The 18,690-nt window shown below is 40.7% G+C and overlaps 1 protein-coding gene across 1 annotated transcript; it reads left to right on the forward strand.

Annotated features, from left to right (window-relative positions):
- The first annotated feature begins 1,242 nt into the window (after positions 1-1,242).
- LOC148426587 (transcriptional repressor scratch 1-like) lies at positions 1,243-15,005 on the forward strand. Its single transcript, XM_088411577.1, has 2 exons — positions 1,243-1,841; positions 10,572-15,005. The coding sequence occupies exons 1-2, from the start codon at positions 1,727-1,729 to the stop codon at positions 11,297-11,299; spliced, it is 843 nt and encodes a 280-aa protein (XP_088267703.1). The 5' UTR covers positions 1,243-1,726; the 3' UTR covers positions 11,300-15,005.
- The last annotated feature ends 3,685 nt before the right edge of the window (positions 15,006-18,690 follow it).

The following is an 18,690-nucleotide window of genomic DNA, read 5'->3' on the forward strand; positions in this document are numbered from 1 at the left end:
AATATTTTCAACTAGATTGAATGTACTTGCAAGCACATTCAAACGTACTTGCAAAAAAGTATGTATTCTCAAAACGTTTGAACATATTTGTGAATACACTTGAACATACTCGAAAGCTAAATATTAAAAACAGCATTTTTCCCTGTAATGCTATGGGCTATGATTGTCAAAACCCTTGTGGCGTTATGAGCACATATGCTATGTTTTTAGCATTTAGCCAACAATTACATTCAGAAAAATGCGCAAATACGATCGACCGTATTGCAATAACATTTTAATGCATTTGTTGTTGACTTACTTGTGAATGCATTCAAATGTACTTCCAAGTGCGGTTGAACGGCTCTGCCAGGCAAAAATGTTGGCAGCACCACGCTTTCATAGTTTTTAGAGAAAAGTATTCATTCTTTTTTTAAATGTTTTATTTTTGTTTTAGTTTTGTTTTAGTATTAGAATTTGTTTTTAAATATATCTCATGTTGTTGAGTGCAAGGCAAACCATGGGCGCTATACAATAAATACAATTAAAAGGGATGCAGAAAGCATTTTCTTGTTAATTATATTCCTTTTTAATTACTTTTCTAAATGTAGGATGACGTCCCAATTTTTTTAAAGCATTTTTTATTTCATCGAAATCCTTTTTTACTTTTTAAATTTTCATTTATGTTACCTATGATAACCTTGCCGACAGAATTGACAAGTCAGCTGTGCCCCCCTCGACCCAAATCAGGACAAGCATTACAGAAAATGTATGTCTTCAGCTGCCGTCACAAACACTTGGAAATATGAACTTGTCTGCGTTTGTAATTGACCTTGACAAAGGTGCATGAATTCGGATTGTTGCTCGATTTCAGTGCTTAACACAATGGTGCTGATACCAACATTGTACTTTTTTCCCATCACTTCCAAATATGCCAATTTTTTTCCAGACAGAAAAAGAGTGATGAAAGATGGAAAAAAGACAAAAAGAAGGGTGAGTGTGTGTGTGTGTGTGTGTGTGTGTGTGGGGGGGGGGGGGGGGGGGGGGGGTGTTAACAGCTTCAATAAATCATCCGGGCCAGTCACTGCTCCCTGGAGAGGTGGGATGGATTAAATTAAGCACTCCATGGACTATCTCTCTCTCTCTCGCTCTCTGTTTGTCTCTCTCTCACTCTCTCACCCCTGTCTTTATGTACATCTCTCTCTCCCCCCCCCTCTCGCTTATAAATGCCGTCAGCTGATCGTCAGACAACACAGGCACGGAGTAGCTCGCTGCACTAAGCGGGAGAGGAGAGAAGAGAGAGGGAAGCGGCAGAAAGACGAGGAGCTGCAAGGAGGGAGGGGAGGGGGCATGCAACGACGATTCGCCGGGCGGACTTGAGGACTACTTGCACGGGAACCGGGACTGGAGGTTTCCTCGGCAAAGCTCCCACTCTCCCCTCCCTCTTTCTCCTCTCCCCGTCTTCCAAGGCTGATCTATTTCTTCTTCGCCGCACGTGAGGCTGGCGGCGAGTGGACTTCCGTTTGTCTGCTGCACAGGAAGCTGAGCTGAGGGGAGCTGTCCGGTGCTGAACTTGCTCCCGCTCTGCCAAGGAGGAGCCACTGGTGGAATTTAAGAAAGAAATCCAGAAATTCAAGACCTCTGCAACTATTTACCAAGCTTGCTCCTAGCCTGAGAGTGTGTGTGGGCGTGTGCGCGTGAGTGCGTGTGTGTGTGTGTGTGTGTGTGAGTGTGTGTGTGTTGCACCACCATGCCGAGGTCTTTCCTGGTGAAAAAGGTGAAACTGGATGATTTCTCCACCGGGGATGATTTGGAAAGCGCCTACCGGCCCAGGACGGAGCTCAGCCTGCGGCTACATGACAAAGGTAGGTCGGGCTCATCTTGAACAGGTGTGTGGCTGTTGGTCCGCTGCAACCACAGCCAGTGCTGGAATGTGCTGAGGATGCATGGCTGATTTCCAAGCATCTCAAGTGCTTGTTTTTTGTTTTTATCGGACCCTGCCGATAGATAAGTCACTCATGACAGTAGTCAGCATAACAGAGCAGGAAACAATTTTCCAATTTGACGGAAAGGCTGCCTTGCTCAAACTGGGATACCTCAACTTCTTGATCACTCCCTCTGCCACAGCTGTCCTTTATACACTCTCCCAGCAGAGCTATTTTGAAGTGGATGTTAGCGAGAAGGTCGCATGAACTCAATCCGTCCCATGTTTTATTGATTTTTAGCTCATAGTCAACACTGCATCTCCCCGATGCACTTCCTGCTACACAGGCTAAGTAAGGTTAAAGAAGATAAATAAAGAACAGGTGGCGGCAAACCTTTGAACTATCTACACCATGGGACATTTAAGTTAAAAATATACTCAACAAGTTTTTGCCACTGATATTAATGTTATGTGTGATTGTAGCACGATGATTGCAAGGTATAACAGTAGAAGCTTTCCCGTGCATCTACATAATGTGAACATTTTAAGGGAAAAAAAATGGCTTAATTTGTTTTGAAACAACATTGTGCATGACGTCACACGAAACCTCAGCATATCATGCAGGAGCTCGTTTTAGTGAGTGTTTGAAGATTAAATTTACTAAGTCTGAAAGCAGACTCAAAGGGTGTTAAGTGAGGAAGAATAGAAATAACGATGAAGAATGAAATACAGCTGTTGTAATTGTTATATGTTATTGTTGTTTGCACTTTTTATATTGGTTATCTTCCTTTAATTGAGATTATTCATAGAGCACCTCACTTTTATGTCTTGACCAAGTGCTGCGATTATTATTATCGTAACATTTTAATAGCAGTATAACCTTAGAATTTATTAACATCTTTCGTCCTTGGGCAATTAAAGCTTCAAGAAGTGTTTATGTGCCAGATAAGTTGTTGGTTTTTCAATTATGTAAAATAGCTTTTAAATAAAATGACTCCAAACCACTGACACCCCCCACCCCCACTCCTACCTTGCGAATGAATAGCTGTTATGCAACAATTGTGAAATACGTAAATCACTGAAATCTCAAAGACACTAAAATTGGAAGGATAACATATTTTAGTCAAGTCACTCTTAGCGCAGTGAGACGTTTGCTTACAGTCTGTGTGTGTTCTGCCACTGACGGGTTACTGGCAACATGTCAAGATTGCAGTGTGGGTATCTTTGCAATATGTGCGCAATCTGTGTGGAATTCAACACACTTTTGCAAAAAACTATAAGTATGACACTTGCAAATGTGAATACAATAATTTTAACTCATTTATAGACTTGTATTGCCATTAATATAGTGAAAAGGTAACTTAAAACCTTTCCAGTAGATTTAATGATGCAGACAGTCTGACCCAAACAGGTTCTTTTATTTCCCATGCAAAAACTGTCTCAAAATCCCAAATCTAATTGAAATTCATGAAAATATTTGATGATAATTATAGAATGCACATTGATTGCAATATTTGTTAAAACACTTATTATGACTTGGCATTAAAAATATGATCTATTAGAAAAAAAAGATTACTTTTTTGTGGATGCATTCTGTGCCTTTAATGCAGGATTGTCTAAACTCAGTCCTTGATGGCCAATATCCTGCATGCTTCCCAGCTTTCACCTGATTTAAATGTTAAGGATTGTTATCAGGCTTCTGCTGAGCTTGCTGATGAGCTGATTATTCAGGTGTGTCAGGGAAAGAAACCTGAAAACCATGCAGGATACGGGCCCTTGAGGACAGGGTTTGGACACCCTTGCTTTAATCTGATTTAGAAGAAACCACCGTGTCTGAGGAAAAACAACCAACCAGAACTGTAAGGCATGATTAGAAATGTGTCTTTTTATTTTTTTTTGTACATTCATGGACAAATACCTTAAACTTCTTCCCAAGCCTTTTATTGGCATTAATTTACTTTTAATAATGTATAATTATAACCTGAGTTAGTTAGCCCTATAAGACGATGATAAAGAAGGATCTCCACCGATTCAACAAGTTTGATTTGCGATTGATGATAGTGTAATGAGTCACACTTGAATGCAGATAATGTTATTTGTGCTTGTGCTCTTTAGTCAGGCTCATTGCTGTACATCCTCCAACAGCAGCGTGACTCATTGCTGTGCTCTGTGAACTTCAATACACCCTTATACAGACGTCTCCGTGCTTCCTCTCCATGCCTCCACCCGGGCGCCACTGACACATTGTTGCATCAGCGAGCGCTTCCCGCTCCTGACCCTCACTTGTGTTTGCGCGTCGGCCAAGATAGAAAAAAAAAAAAAAAAAACTGTCAGTGGCGGACTCATCATGTCGAGGCTAACAAGCCCTGTGTGGTTTCACATGCGACCCGCAGTCCTCCGCTACCTTTTTCTAATTCTTCCCCTCCCTCCAATCCTGGCCGTAACGCTCACCGCAGTGCAGGATTTAGCCTCGCTGAGCCGCCGCGCGTTAGCGTCAACTTTCTGCTCGGATGAAGCAGAGTTGGGAATAATTGATATCCCACTTGTGTTGCCTTGTGCGGAATGGGACTGCTCGGATTGAAGGGACGCCCTGCGGATAGTCATGGAGAGGTTGTCTCGTCAGCTCAATAACAGCAACACAAAACCACGACGACTTTGTGCGGGGTAGAAACGCGGAACTCGAAACGAACTTTAGAATTATGAGGAAGTGCAATGGTTTAGCCAATAACTAACTTGGTTGCTGTAGCCCTTTATATACTGTAAGTTGGTATTTCGTGTTTGTTTTTTTTTTACTGGTTTCTTACATCTGTCTAAATTGTTTCTGAATCGTAAAAAGGATTTATAAATATAAATGATTCTTTGTCTATGAACTCTGTGGCTGACAAGGTGATCATTCTTGGGTTCTACTTTTCACTCGAAGAGCCTGACTGATTTTGGATTTTTAAAGCCGGTGCTGACTCAGATATTTGAAGAAATACCATTACAGATTAATCGGCCACTGAATTAAATCATTCATTGATTCCCAGCTGAGTTAAAATGGAATTTTGACTTGCATAGCAGTTAATGGTAGTGAAGCCCAAATTAAAAGAATGTTGGATGTCTAGACCCATCAATGGCAGTGAGTGAGTTAAAAACTATGTATTGAAAAAAACAACTTATTTAAGGGTTCCTTACATCTTACAACAGGGGAAAAAAAGATACAAGCTGGACATTTTTCTTTTTTCTCTAAGTGCGGCTCGGTCGTGCACTGGTTAGCAAGTCCGCCTCACAGCTAAGGGACTCGAGTTCGAATACAGCTGGCTCAGAAACTTCCTGTGTGGAGTTTGCATGTTCTCCCCGAGCCTGCGTTGGTTCTCTCCGGGCACACTCCGAAGTCCAACACTCGAAAAACATGCATGGCAGTTGTATTGGACATACTAAATTGTCATAAGTTGTGATTGGTTGCCTGGATGGATGTTCGTCTGTGTGCCCTTCAAATGGCTGGGAACCAGTTCAGCGTGTCCTCCACCTCGGTCCAACATCAGCTGGGATAGATGCCCTTGTGACCCTTGTGAGGATAAGCTCTATAAAATGGATGGATGTTCTTTTGTATATTTTTTTTTACTTTTCCAACAGAGAAAAATCTGCTGTATTTGATTGGTGGGCAGATGTGTGAATATCTTTGTTTTGTCATTGTCGCTATTTTTTCAAGATAAAAACAGATTTTAAAAGAGTTAATATTGTTGCAAAAGTAGTCACTCAGGTCCTACTTAAATGTGAGCAACAGTTCACCCACGACACTGAACTAAATAAATAGTAATAAATGAATGTTCGACTTTACAATACTAATTATATCTAATACTAATAATGTGCTAAGAATTCTTACACTAGGAAAACTACGTATGGTGGGGGAAACTAAATGGTTAAAGGTGAAGTTAAAATGCTAGAATGGACCATAATCTTGGCCAGGAAAGGTTTTTAAGTTATTTATTGTCATATTCTGGCAAAAAAAAAAAAAAAAAAGCATTCCATTATCGAGATACACTGACATAGCATTCCTAAAACAAGAAATCAAATGTTGGGTCTAAACCAGCAGTCTCATCATTATGTACAAGTCTTCTGAACAGAGTCAAATATTTTTGTAGCCTCAGTTAATTACATGAGCAAATCAAATATTTGGGAACCGCTCTTCCGATTAGAGAGTAGACTGCTACTCAACTGCAATTATAAACAGTATTGTTCTATTTACAGCTCTCAGATGGTGTTAATCAAAAGTGAACATCACCATCCTTGTAAAGAAAAAAAGTTTGTGTTGGATCTCAGCAAGTTGTGCGAGTGCTTGCAATGTTATGGCATACACTGGTCACCATTCATTTAACTGAGGTTTTATGTGTGGAAAGTCAAGCCAGAGCCCTGAAAATACGATAGAACCCTTCACGGCTTTAAAACGTCATTAGGGGAAAGAATTTTCAAGACCCAGAGGAGGTATATTCAGGCGTTAAATTATATCTAAGGATACAGTTGTGTTTTGTTTTCATACTCACTTCCTGGAGGCTTTTCAGTTTTTGTTAGAATCGAGCAAAAGTAGTCACTATTTGTTGCTAGAGTGGCGTTGGAGGTTGCATGCTCACACAAATATAGATCACGGTCCTCAACTTCGATGCTATCCAAATTTGCTAGCATTGCTGTCTACTGGCAAACATGTTTATGATCAAGTTGACTACTGTTTGGTCTCACAGTGAATGCTAATCACACACAACATGGGATCTCAAATGAATTATTTTCTTTCCATCTATCTATCTATCTATCTATCTATCTATCTATCTATCTATCTATCTATCTATCTATCTATCTATCTATCTATCTATCTATCTATCTATCTATCTATCTGTCTGTCTGTCTGTCTGTCTGTCTGTCTGTCTGTCTGTCTGTCTGTCTGTCTGTCTGTCTGTCTGTCTGTCTGTCTATCTATCTATCTAATATATCTAATTTATACACATCCACTTTCACGTATTACATCACTAAGCATTTAAAAGACGCGATGCTTTAGTGCTAATGGTGGGTAGACAAATGACAGCCACACAGGTTAAGTGCACAGTCATCAGTCAATATGCTGTACATTTAATGTTTCCTTACAGTATGTTTAAGAGGACACGGATGTCTGTGTCTCGCTATGATGTGTTATTCGAATAATACCTGCTCACGCTTCTCTCGACTCATAAGAGTATTTCCATGGATGGATGCATGGAGAGAGGACACCGAAGCACTCCGAATAATTCCTACTGTAAAGGCTTCAGTTTTGGAACTGCTTGTATCAGTCGGACTCAATACAGTGAAAATCCTCATCAGATGAGGGTGCCGGTGCAAGGTTTATGACATCAAATGCACATTTTCAATTGCTCAGCTTCATCTCAGCTCTTTTGCTATGAGTGTGTTCGTTTTTTTTCACTTTAATAAAGTATGGAGGAAAAGCTATGCAGCATTAAATGCATTAGGCGGAACACAATGTGTTAACAAATAGCAACGCTGGATGTGGCTTGTGCCTGTTGGCCCCAGTAAGGTGATTGATTCCAATCACAGGGGGAATGTCAACAGCAAGAAAATGGACTGGTGCAGCGAAATTGAGACGGTGGCTTACAACATTATGCAATTGCGAATCCGCTAAACAAGTTAGTGTCCAGTAGCGGTGAACATTCATTTCCCTACCTTTAATCAGCCCACACAGAGACATTTTATCAAAGGAGCTCATGGCAATTTAACTAACAAAAACCACACAAACTAAATCAATACTATTTACTTACAACTTTTTTACAAACTTTGTGCGTATGCGCATTTGTGTAAAAACAACCTATATTTGCTAAAAAAAAAAAAAAAGATCAGACTAAAAGGGGAGTTTGCAATTATGACTTGACATTAGTGATATCAAGTATGTGACGGATGAAAAAGTTCCATTCTAGCCCCATCTTGTGCTTCTGATTCGAGAGACAAGAAACCACCAAGGCCAAGGAGAAATAACCAATCTGACAGACTCCTGAGATGTCATTCATTTGTACTGTGCTTGCGGGTGAACTCATCTTGACCCTAGATAAGCACCTTATTCACAAGACAGTGGGACTATTATATGTTTGAAATTGGTTATCTGTTTGAAGGTGTCCCTGAGTATTTGACAAATCGCTGTAGTCAGGCCAAAACCTCAAAAGACACATTTTGATGAACTTCATAATTTTTTAAAAGCGCATACTATTGGTCTAGATATGCGTGGGTTATTTTTACAAATTATCCACCAATCCAAAGTTCTGAAAATCGCTTGCTAATTATCTCTATGCTAATGTTAATGTTTGAAAAACTTGACCATTTTTGGGGTCTCCTGAAAAGTATTGATTTTGGAGATACAACGATCCTGTCGGACGCCAGTGAATTGATTGAGATGACTTCTGTCTCTGGTTATTCCTTCTCGGGCAAATAAGAGACACAAGATGAAGTCAAGATGGCTGATGTTGTTTTGCAGATCATATTTACCATGTAGATGGTGAAATGCGTCCGAGTAATTTGACTACCCCAGTTAAAAAAAATGCTCAAGGAATATTTCTTTTATTTTGGAACAAAACAAAAGAAAAACACAACAATTTTTGTTCTTATGAATTAAAAAAAAAAATCATATTTGGATCACTGCAATATTATGTTCATTGAGATTTTAGAGTGGTCTACTTTGTAACGACAGTGAAGAAGAGGCAAGATTTTGCATGCATCACTGAAATTGCTGTTCACCCTGTAATCATGGGATAACTGCCCCTTTGAAAATCCGGATTTTTTTCAGGAACAATACCGTGAGCATTTTTGGCCCTCATCAATGAAATAAACTAATAAGAACTAAACTGTGGCATGTGGGCCATATTTTTTGACTTATTTTGCAATTGTTTTCAATCAGATGTGCAGTGGATGGTGTCAATTCTAACTAGTGTCCCTACAATATGAATATATATATATATTTTTCTCTAAACTGATGACAATTGTTTTACAGAAAAAAATACAAATTACAGATTAATCAGTTGATTAATTTAAAAAACAATGAATAAAATAGCATTTGTTTTCTCCAAAATGCATTTCAATAGGTTTCTATTATATGTGTAGTTCTACTATTCATGAGATGGTCTGATTGCTACTCCTCACGAATAGCATTGGTTCAACAATAATATTGTATAGTATATTGTTTAAAAAATATATTTTTGGTTCACAGAATGCTTTGCAATTAATGTTAATTAATGAACTAAAGTCAAAAGGCATTCTTACTTGTCTTATGTGTTTGTCTTATTAGTAGTTGAATGGGATATTGTATTATTTTTCTCAATAAACTGTCTTTAGGTTTTGTGTAAAGTAGTGATGTCCAGTCTTTCTGCTGCAGCTTTTGTTCCTTCCACCCGATACAAACAACACTACCCTGTTCTGGAATTTTGTTCAATCACCAATTCATGGCGCTAACGAAGGGAATGATCATGCTGACATAGGCACCTGTTGCTAGTCTTTACTGGTGGCTCAGACTCTGTTATAGTAGCGGCCAGCATAAATTAGCCGTCAACAGCAGCGCTTGAGTGCTCTATATAGGCTGGCGTGATAGGTGTAAATGCCTCTGTACACTTTGACACAGCTGTTGTTTGCAAGGAATGCATTTGGACCAATCATGCTTTTCCAGCCATCAAATTCATCTTGTAGGCTAAAATGTACGGGGGGAGGTTTGTCTAAAATTAAATGTTTGTAGACAGGAATGTAGGGTGTTGCTTAGCACAGTTCAAAAGTCAAAGAAATGTTGATCTTAAAAAATCTGAAAGTTGGCCATTTATATTTAGATGGAAATGTGTTATTTGGTCTCCTGTGATTAAAATGATTTATCACCAAGCAAAAATAAATATTGTTGTTTTTTTTTTTAAATCCGAGTAGTTAATATTCGATTCAACCTTTCTGTAGGATATACGAACACTAAATACACTTAACAGTTGCATTTTATCCAAACCTTTGACCATTTCTTCAAAAGGCATTTCACCTCAAAGGAAAAGCATTGAAAGATGTCAATAGGGAGCTGAAATTTCACCCAGATGGTTATCACATTCCAAATTTCAACGTGCACAACCATTAGCATGAGTGTGCCATCCCTGGGCTAAAATTTAGCGAGAATGTTGTGGCAGAAAAAACAAAAAAAAGGATAAATACTGCACAAGAATTGATCACAAGTAGGTCAGGTAATAAGGACAGTTTGATTTAAAAAAAAAGTCTAACATGTTCTTCACAATAATCTATTATATGCAGCACCACTAGTCACACGGCATTCTGACTCATATTGAATGGGCGTAATGTGAACTAAGTAGCAAAATCATTTCATTTTTCAATCCATCTCTAGGGGTGGCCATGTTGTCAGTTGCTGTGCAGTGAAAATCAAATCACAGCTGCTCAAGAATCAGGTAGCGTCCGATCATGGCTCAGCTTGCGAACATCGCATGTCTGAACTCAGAAAACAGGGGAGCTGTGAAAAGAAGGGGCAGACTCCAGCCAGGGCTTAGCACATTTTTTGCCATTACTTTGTTTGTCTCGTCACTAAAGCAAGGCTCAAATGAAAAAATCCAAAACGTCATGGATTTAACTCAGATGAGACAAAACAAAGCAGAAAGCCTAACCGCGTTGTTTTCTCGTTGCCTCACAGCCGGTTACATCAGCGACTACATCAGCCCGTCCGTGTACGACGGCGAGAGCGACGGCGGGATCAAGGTGCCCTCGCCGGACCCCCTCTACGACGGCATCCACAGCGACTACGGCGCCCCGGACTCGGAGTCTCCCGACAGCCCGGGCTCCGAGCTCACCGACGGCTACATCAACGGGGACGCGGCGGTCAGCGACGGCTACTCGGTGGACGCCTTTTACATCACGGACGGACGCTCCAGGCGGAAAGCCCTGGGCGGCCCTCGCAGCATCCAGAGGCACACGTGCAACGAGTGCGGCAAGACCTACGCCACCTCGTCCAACCTGAGCCGGCACAAACAGACGCATCGCTCGCTGGACAGCAAGCTGGCCAAAAAATGCCCCACCTGCGGCAAGGTGTACGTGTCCATGCCCGCCATGGCCATGCACCTTCTGACGCACGACCTCAAGCACAAGTGCGAGGTGTGCGGCAAAGCCTTCAGCCGGCCGTGGCTCTTGCAGGGCCACATGCGCTCGCACACGGGCGAGAAGCCCTTCGGCTGCGCCCACTGCGGGAAAGCCTTCGCCGACCGCTCGAACCTGCGCGCGCACATGCAGACGCACTCGGCCTTCAAGCACTTCAAGTGCAAACGCTGCAACAAGACCTTCGCGCTCAAGAGTTACCTGAACAAGCATTACGAGTCGGCTTGCTTCAAAGGCCCTTTCTCGCCTCTCGGGCCCCTGGATGCATGACCCCGCCACCCGCAAACTCAGTCGCCGCTCTCCCCACAGACACCAGGCGTCCATTTTGCTTTCTGACCCGGCTTCCTCTTCCTCGCTCACATTCTGCACCTCGCTTCCCCCCGCGGCCAATTCATGGTGACGACCAGAGCACAATTTGAAGGATTGAACTGTTTTACGCATGCACTTCCCTGCAAAAACAAACTGTCGACTTCTTCTTCCTGTTCTGGATAGAGACAACAAAAACAAACGCGGCTTCTGTCGGATATCCCGACTCGGGTCGGACTTTCGCAAGGATGATGACTGCTGGCTTCCTCTCTGCACTACAACGCGTAGAAAGAGTTTTTTCTTTTGCTTTCGGAGGAATAATAGTAATAATTATAGTAATAACAATGATAATAACGCTAATGTTCTTCTGCACCAAGTGACCATATTCTCTAGACTACTGAGGTAGAAATATATTTATTTATTTATTTATTCATTTATTTATTTAACTATTTATTTTTTACTTACTGCCATGAGTTTTTTATGTTGGATTTTACTTTTTGTTTACTTCCTATTCCTACCACAAAAGGCCAAAGCATCTGCCACTTTTTAAGTGCTATATTTTTAAATTATGTTGTTCATCTTTTAAGATGGTTCTTTGCATGCAAAAAAGGAAATTGAATCTATGCCAACATACAAATCTTTTTCTTTTTCTTTTATTTTTGTTGCCAAAATTGAATAGACGAGGGCAATATTTTTCTCTTGGAGCCTCCGTAGGACTTTTTTCAAAGCAATAATCACACTAATGCATGGTATTTTATGATGAACTAACGAAGTATTACCTACTACTGTATAGCAGTTTTAAAAATCAGGTATGTTTTACTTCACCTATAGTCATAAACAGAAAAATATTGCAGACATCAGGGAACATGCCAATGTAGTGTTAGCAAAACAAAAAGAAACAAAAAAGTCTTTCCTCTCTCGTTATGCACTGCCTGCCTCTTAGTGAGTAGTACTAATGTAGGATTTTGGGGAGAAGGAGCTGGGATCAGCGGCTCGCCGGCTTCGATGCCTGTTGTTCCTGCAGTGGCGGACAAATCAACGTTTAACACGCCTTTTGAAAAATTCAAAAACAAGTCGAGCGCTGACGTGCAGGTGCATCCACCTGAAGTGAAGGCTGACGCACGCCGCGGTTAAAATTGCGCTGTGGTCAACTTGAAAGGCAATGCATTATTCAAGCGTACATAGTGTAGATTCTTAGGCCGCGCAAAAAGCGTGCACTTACGGCTGGATGGCCTAGCACCTTCACGGTTACAGCCTTCCCCGTATACATTAGTCCCGCTTATTCCGCAGCAGGCATCATTTCTTCCAACAGGATTAACCCGCAAGTCGTATAAGAGCCCCGAACAATACATGAGTGTTGATCCACATGGCTGATAGCGGCGTGGCTGAACCCAGCTCTGTAAGCCCCAAAAACATCCGCTGCAGATTCCTGGAGCTTCCCTGGAGAAAACTCGGAGGACACACGCAACTGCGCAAAAACGATTGTGCTGGGTAATGACGATTGGTGTTGCGTAATCTCGCAAAGACGCGCTCGGAGCGACAAGGAGAGAACATCTGCGCCGTCTGATTAAACTCCACACCCCAGTCAAGCTTCCAACAATCGGAAATAATAGGTTTAATATGAACAAGTGATTCTTTTACAAAGGACTTGTGATAATTGCGGCAGTTCCTCAGGCGTGCGTAACCTTTATTTAATCACATTTTAAGATGAAGATTCCGAGTTTAATAAGGAGATTATTCAATTAGTGATTTGCCTTTCACGACGCAATATTCTAGGGTTATAAGGAAAGAAAGGAGCGTTTGCACCGAACATGCACTCGCGCCCTACTTTTACCTTCATCTCAGATATAAACTAACAGCTCTTGTACGAAGACAAACACTTCTGAGAATGTTGCGAGGCAGCACTTTTGTATGAAGGTGTTATGTTGCAGCCGCCGATCTAATCTTGACGTCTTTGAAAAGTGAGTCTCAAAAGCAGAAGTATTTTTATCCAGGAATTTAGAAAAAAATAAAAGAGTGTAGTGAAAGCAAAGTAAAACATAAAAAGAATAACAGCACAAAATCAACAGGGATGAAGATAAGGTTGGGATATTTATCGACTGTGAAATCGATGCGATACCATAAAGGAGCTTAATAGCAGAGAAGTTAGAGAATTAAGAGAAGAAAGTGCACAGGAATAATTAGAATGCAACTCAGCAGAATGCACACCTCTATTTGATTGGAAAAATCCCCATAGGTATTGTTTCACTCCCGTCCTGTAGGTAGCGGTCATGAGCATTTACAAGAGAAAATCAAACTATGAGAGCATGATGAAGATGCTATAAAAAACACTGGAAATCTTTGACATGAACTTTTATTTTAAATTCTTTATCATATATAGCCATTTGTTGCTTTTTATCAATTGGTTTGTTGGTGAGCTGACAAGCAAGAGGCCAGATACACACCAGACTGGTCACAAGGTAAATACAGACAAACCTAACCACTATTTGCTTTCCTCAAATTATTTTCAAAACTGCAAATCAAAATGAGGTAAAGGGAAAACAAATGTCTTCTAAATTTGATACACCGTGTCGTTTGGAATTAAATGAAGAAAAAAAAATCGATATAAAGAACCAGTCATAAAAACTAATTCTGTGCTCTTTTATTATTTACACATTTCCTGAAGTTTAGTTTATTCCTCAAGTCATTGACATTATGAAGAAATATTGACAGAAGAATTTGGCAAACAATATTCTTTTTTACATGAAAACAGAAGAAGCTTTATAATTGGATTCAAAGTAGGCATCTCTAACCCACATAAAACATCTTGGTATTTTCTCAGTCAGCTTTTTGATATGGAATGGAATTGAGGTAACAGCGGGTAAAAACGTTTGACTAGTATTATTTAAAATGAGTCTTCAAGTTATCGTCGCTCTTTGAAAGCAGCGGGTGTGTTGGGCATATACAATAAGACGTACTCGGTATCAATTGCCACTGCTACGACCTGTAAACTGGAGCATCTCTCTCCTTCTACATATAACACAGTTTTATCTCCATCCCTGACCCCAAAAATTAGGAGAGCGGTGAAAAACAGCTTAGTGCTAAATCTCCGAAAATGAGTGCAATGTATTTCGTCTTTGAACATGACCGGCAATTATCTTTAAGCAAGTATAAGTATTTCGATACGAATCAGTGAATTCTCTTGACAGGGTCTTTAAAAGCAATAATCCACTGACCTGACCTGCGGTGTTTGCTCGCGACGGCGTCATTGGTTGCAGTTGCGTCTCCATGTAAGCTCCAGGATCTTTTTGCTCTCCAAGCACTTCCATCCGAATCATGTCCACCTACAAAGAAAGTAGCACAATGAAACTAACTAGAATTCAGGTAGAGAAGAATTGAAAACTTGTACTAGCTTGACCTCTCTTCTTTCTTTTCTTTTTTGTATTTCTGAGCTGAAGGGCGCTACGTTGACCGAACTAATCACTTCTTGGACGAGGGTTTGTAAAAGGACTGAGGCGTTTTTACCGCTGTACAGTGATATCTGACACACTTTATCTCAGGAGATTCGGAGCTCTCTGGTGCAGAGGGAGAATCTCCTGGGTCTTTTGAGCCAGTATTTAGACAATGTAAGCACAATGAACACAAAGCATTTTGTGGCACTTCATAATAAAGAACTATCTTAACCAACAAAGATGCTTTGCTCCCTTATTTCCCTTTTTATAGATAGAAAAATGAGAGTGGAAATAACACGTTTCGTAGCTTTTCATTCAATTTAAACCACATAGGTACATTTAAATGAATTCACGCTTAGAAAAATCCCTCATTCCGGACACATCTATGTCGGGTAATGTTAGCAGAGCTAATATTGTATGTTGAAAGAGATACCGAGAGATAGTGAGGGGGCACAGTGGGCTCATTAGCACTCTTAAGGCTGCAAGCTGCCCGCCGGTAATGGGCTGCTTTTCTTTGCTTAAACAAACACTGCAGTTTCCTAAATCAATATGTGGACATTTAGCGGCGGTTAGCTGGAGTGACGCAGGGTCCCCTTTCACTTTCAAGCGTGTTTTCCTGTCGGTTAGCTCAGTTGAACGCTTGACCTTCAAACACTCATCTGCTTAAAAAAAAAAAAAAAAAAGGAAAAAATGAAATTAAAAGAACAAATTACAAATGTGTTTATATTGTTTTTCCGCAATCATTGATGACTGCTATTATGGTGTCATATTATGGGAGGGAAAGTGGTCAATGTGATCTTTTCACATGCTCCATTTGTATAAAAATCATTTCATCTATAATTTTTACCAAATTTGAGTGATTTTAACCTTTTGAGTAAACCTAATAGTGTGAAGTTGAGTCAAATTGTTTTTTATGATATGTTCCTCTCACCTCCGCCTTCCACTTGTCAGAAAATGACATTCTGACACTAATATTGCATTTGTGGATTAGGAATTAAGATCAAAATGACCCTGTTTCTGTACATTTCACCTTAGAGCAGACATTTTGCCACATGCTGTCTACTAAAAATGTCACCACAGGCTCAGGCCTAAAGTAACAGCCCATCATGGCTTGCTTATTTTCGGAGTTTGGTCATACGACATTTACGAGCTGAGCCGCAATGGGTCAAGAGTTAACGCTGAGTTTAATGTAATTTCAGGAATTTTACACCTCAACATTTTGACCCAATAAAAGTTGTTTAACTCTTTCACCGTTGGTGAAATCATACATCCAGAAAGTAGGGTAACCATTGTTTTAACGGTGAATTCATGTTCCTGACAGTAAAAATGGATCCACATAATTCAATACAGATTAAAACAAGGATAATATCGATGTGAAACACTTTAGTAAACTTTTTTTGCACTGTAAACTGTACAGTACATTTTACTTGCTAAGCGTAGGGATCAGGGACGGACTGGGTAAAAAAAAAAGATTCAAGGTGAGTGTATTGCCTAATGGTGAGGAGGGGCGACAATGAGACTGCTTCGCCTGGCAGGGGGAGTTCTTCAAGCTGTAGCTGACACCCCGATACAATAAAGTTATGGCTAGTCCGACTTGTGTTCCTGGTGTTATTTGTGAAAGCTTGTTGAGACTCAGCAAATCACCATTGAAATATGGTATCACTTTTTGTTTCTTCCCTTTGTCATTGTGTACTGATTCTTCAAAAGATGCTGTACTTATTTTGTTGTTTTCAGCAGTAAAAAGTCAATATTTTGTTCAATTTGTTTGATAATCATTTTCATGTACAATGAATGTCATTAAACACCTTTCGCTAATGTCTGTTGACTGAAAATGATATAACCTCAGGGCTCGTAACCGCTGTGATGATCGGACATGCTGGGTGACGCGAATGAGGGTAGTCGACCCAAAACGCAGGTAAACTGGCTCAAAAAATAAGATTTAATAAGGAACTTAAACAGGACAAGCTGGAACGAAACTGTACAAGTAACAGACAAAACATGAAAACAGAATCCAAACTCACGAGGTAACAGCAGTGAGCGGTGACAAGGATGTACTTGTGAGAAAAACATAAATGACGTTAGAAAGCAAGACTACTACATTAGACAATGACCCGAAACTAACTGAATGCAAACTGGGGCTTAAATACACTGGACACTTAAGAAGGAAACGCGAAACAGCTCGAGAGGAACAAAAGCGAGAGGAACCTGATTGGATGACACAAAGAGGGCAGGTACACGGACAGGTGGAAACAAATCACGCTTACGAAGACAGACGCGAGAGAAACCAAATAGGAACAAGACACAAGAACTAAAAAAAGCTAAAACAAAACAAAACAAAAGGAAACAGAAAAACTAACACCAACCCCGAGCAGAAACATGGCAACAACACATCACAATCTCAGCTGGCAAAAATCGTTGGACCAAAACAAGAAATCAGGTGAGCCATGTATACTTAACCGAGGCTGTCCAACCCCCGTCCTCGAGGGGAGGGGAGCGACCCTGTATGCTTTTGATGTTACCTTCCTCCAACACACCTGATTCAAATGATCAGCTCATCAGCAAGATTAGCGGAAGCCTGATAATGATCCTGATCCTTTGAATCAAGTGTGTTGGGGGACAGAAAAAAAACCATGCAGGATAGCGGCCCTCGCGGACAGACATCCATCCATCCCTTTAATGAATTCTCTTATATTTATTTTAAATAAATGTTCTAGTTTGATTAAAAAAGCTTGTTTTGTGACAACAGTACTTCCACCACAATACTTTCTTTGTTGCAGGAAATGAGATGAGAGTCTTGTTGCTTTCTGCTTTGTTAATTTTCATTATATTTATTATTTCCCAAAGGCTGACCCTGAGTGCGCTGCAGGCCTCTCTCTTTTTTGACATAATGATCCACTGTAGTTCCCCCCAAATAAATAAATAAACAAATAAATGAAACTGTTGTTGCTGTTGTAGCTTTTGACGGTAGAAACAATCTCGGCTATCTATAAGAGCTGCGCTGCTTCAAAAAGACACAATGCAGCAGCTCTTTGCAGCTTTATCAAGTCGAGTACATCTCACGACTTCAACTAGAAAATTGGTTTCACAGCGGTGCCGGTGCACACCTATGAATCACCCCCCACCACCAACCACAAGCTTCTTTTCATCCCTCTATCTCTCTCGCTCCCTTCCATCACCGTCGTCATCGTCATCATCATCATCACCACCTCTTCTTTTACTCTTCTGCCTCCAACCTCTCCTCTCGCTGCTGCCAAGTTGAACCAGGCCACGGGGCCTTTGAGGACCTGCAAGTCATTTAACTCTGCGAGATAATAAGTCTTAGAATATAGCTCCCCTCAGATAATAAGCTTTATCACTTGATTGCTCTGCACTCTCCCCACTGTCTTTAGATTCCTGTCCAGGGACCAAGTCAAGCGAATCACACCATTTCCTTCCTGGCAAGTCAAATTAACACTGTGTGTGTGTGTGTGTGTGTGTGTGTGTGTGTGTGTGTGTGTGCGCCTGCGTGTGTGATTAGCAAGGATTGAGGGAGCGCCAAGGGTGCAAAATAAAATCCAACAAGTAACGGTTAAGTAACAATAGCGAGGACACCTGTATCATTTAACAGCTCCACAGGTGTCTCATTAAACAGTTAGTCGGTGTTGAATTTATATAGCTGGATATGACCCGATGCCTCATCAGCATTCATCCGCCGCTAGAATTTTCCGAAGGCTCAAATTTAGCAAATACTTATGCAGCAGTATCACTAATGAATAAGAGGACGCAGAGGCAAAAAAGTGGCCACTCAAGTGAAAATGATATTAAATCAGGGTCACGTCGGGCGTGAAAGGGCAAAGACGTGTAATAATGTGATGTCATGGTGATGACCTCCACTTGGATGTGATCAGTGCAGGATGAGGGAACAGCAATCTAATGACTAAGTGA

Source organism: Hippichthys cyanospilos, chromosome 3 (assembly GCF_059441005.1).
Source record: "Hippichthys cyanospilos isolate Australia breed blue-spotted pipefish chromosome 3, RoL_Hcya_1.0, whole genome shotgun sequence".
NCBI classification, from domain to species: Eukaryota; Metazoa; Chordata; class Actinopteri; order Syngnathiformes; family Syngnathidae; genus Hippichthys; species Hippichthys cyanospilos.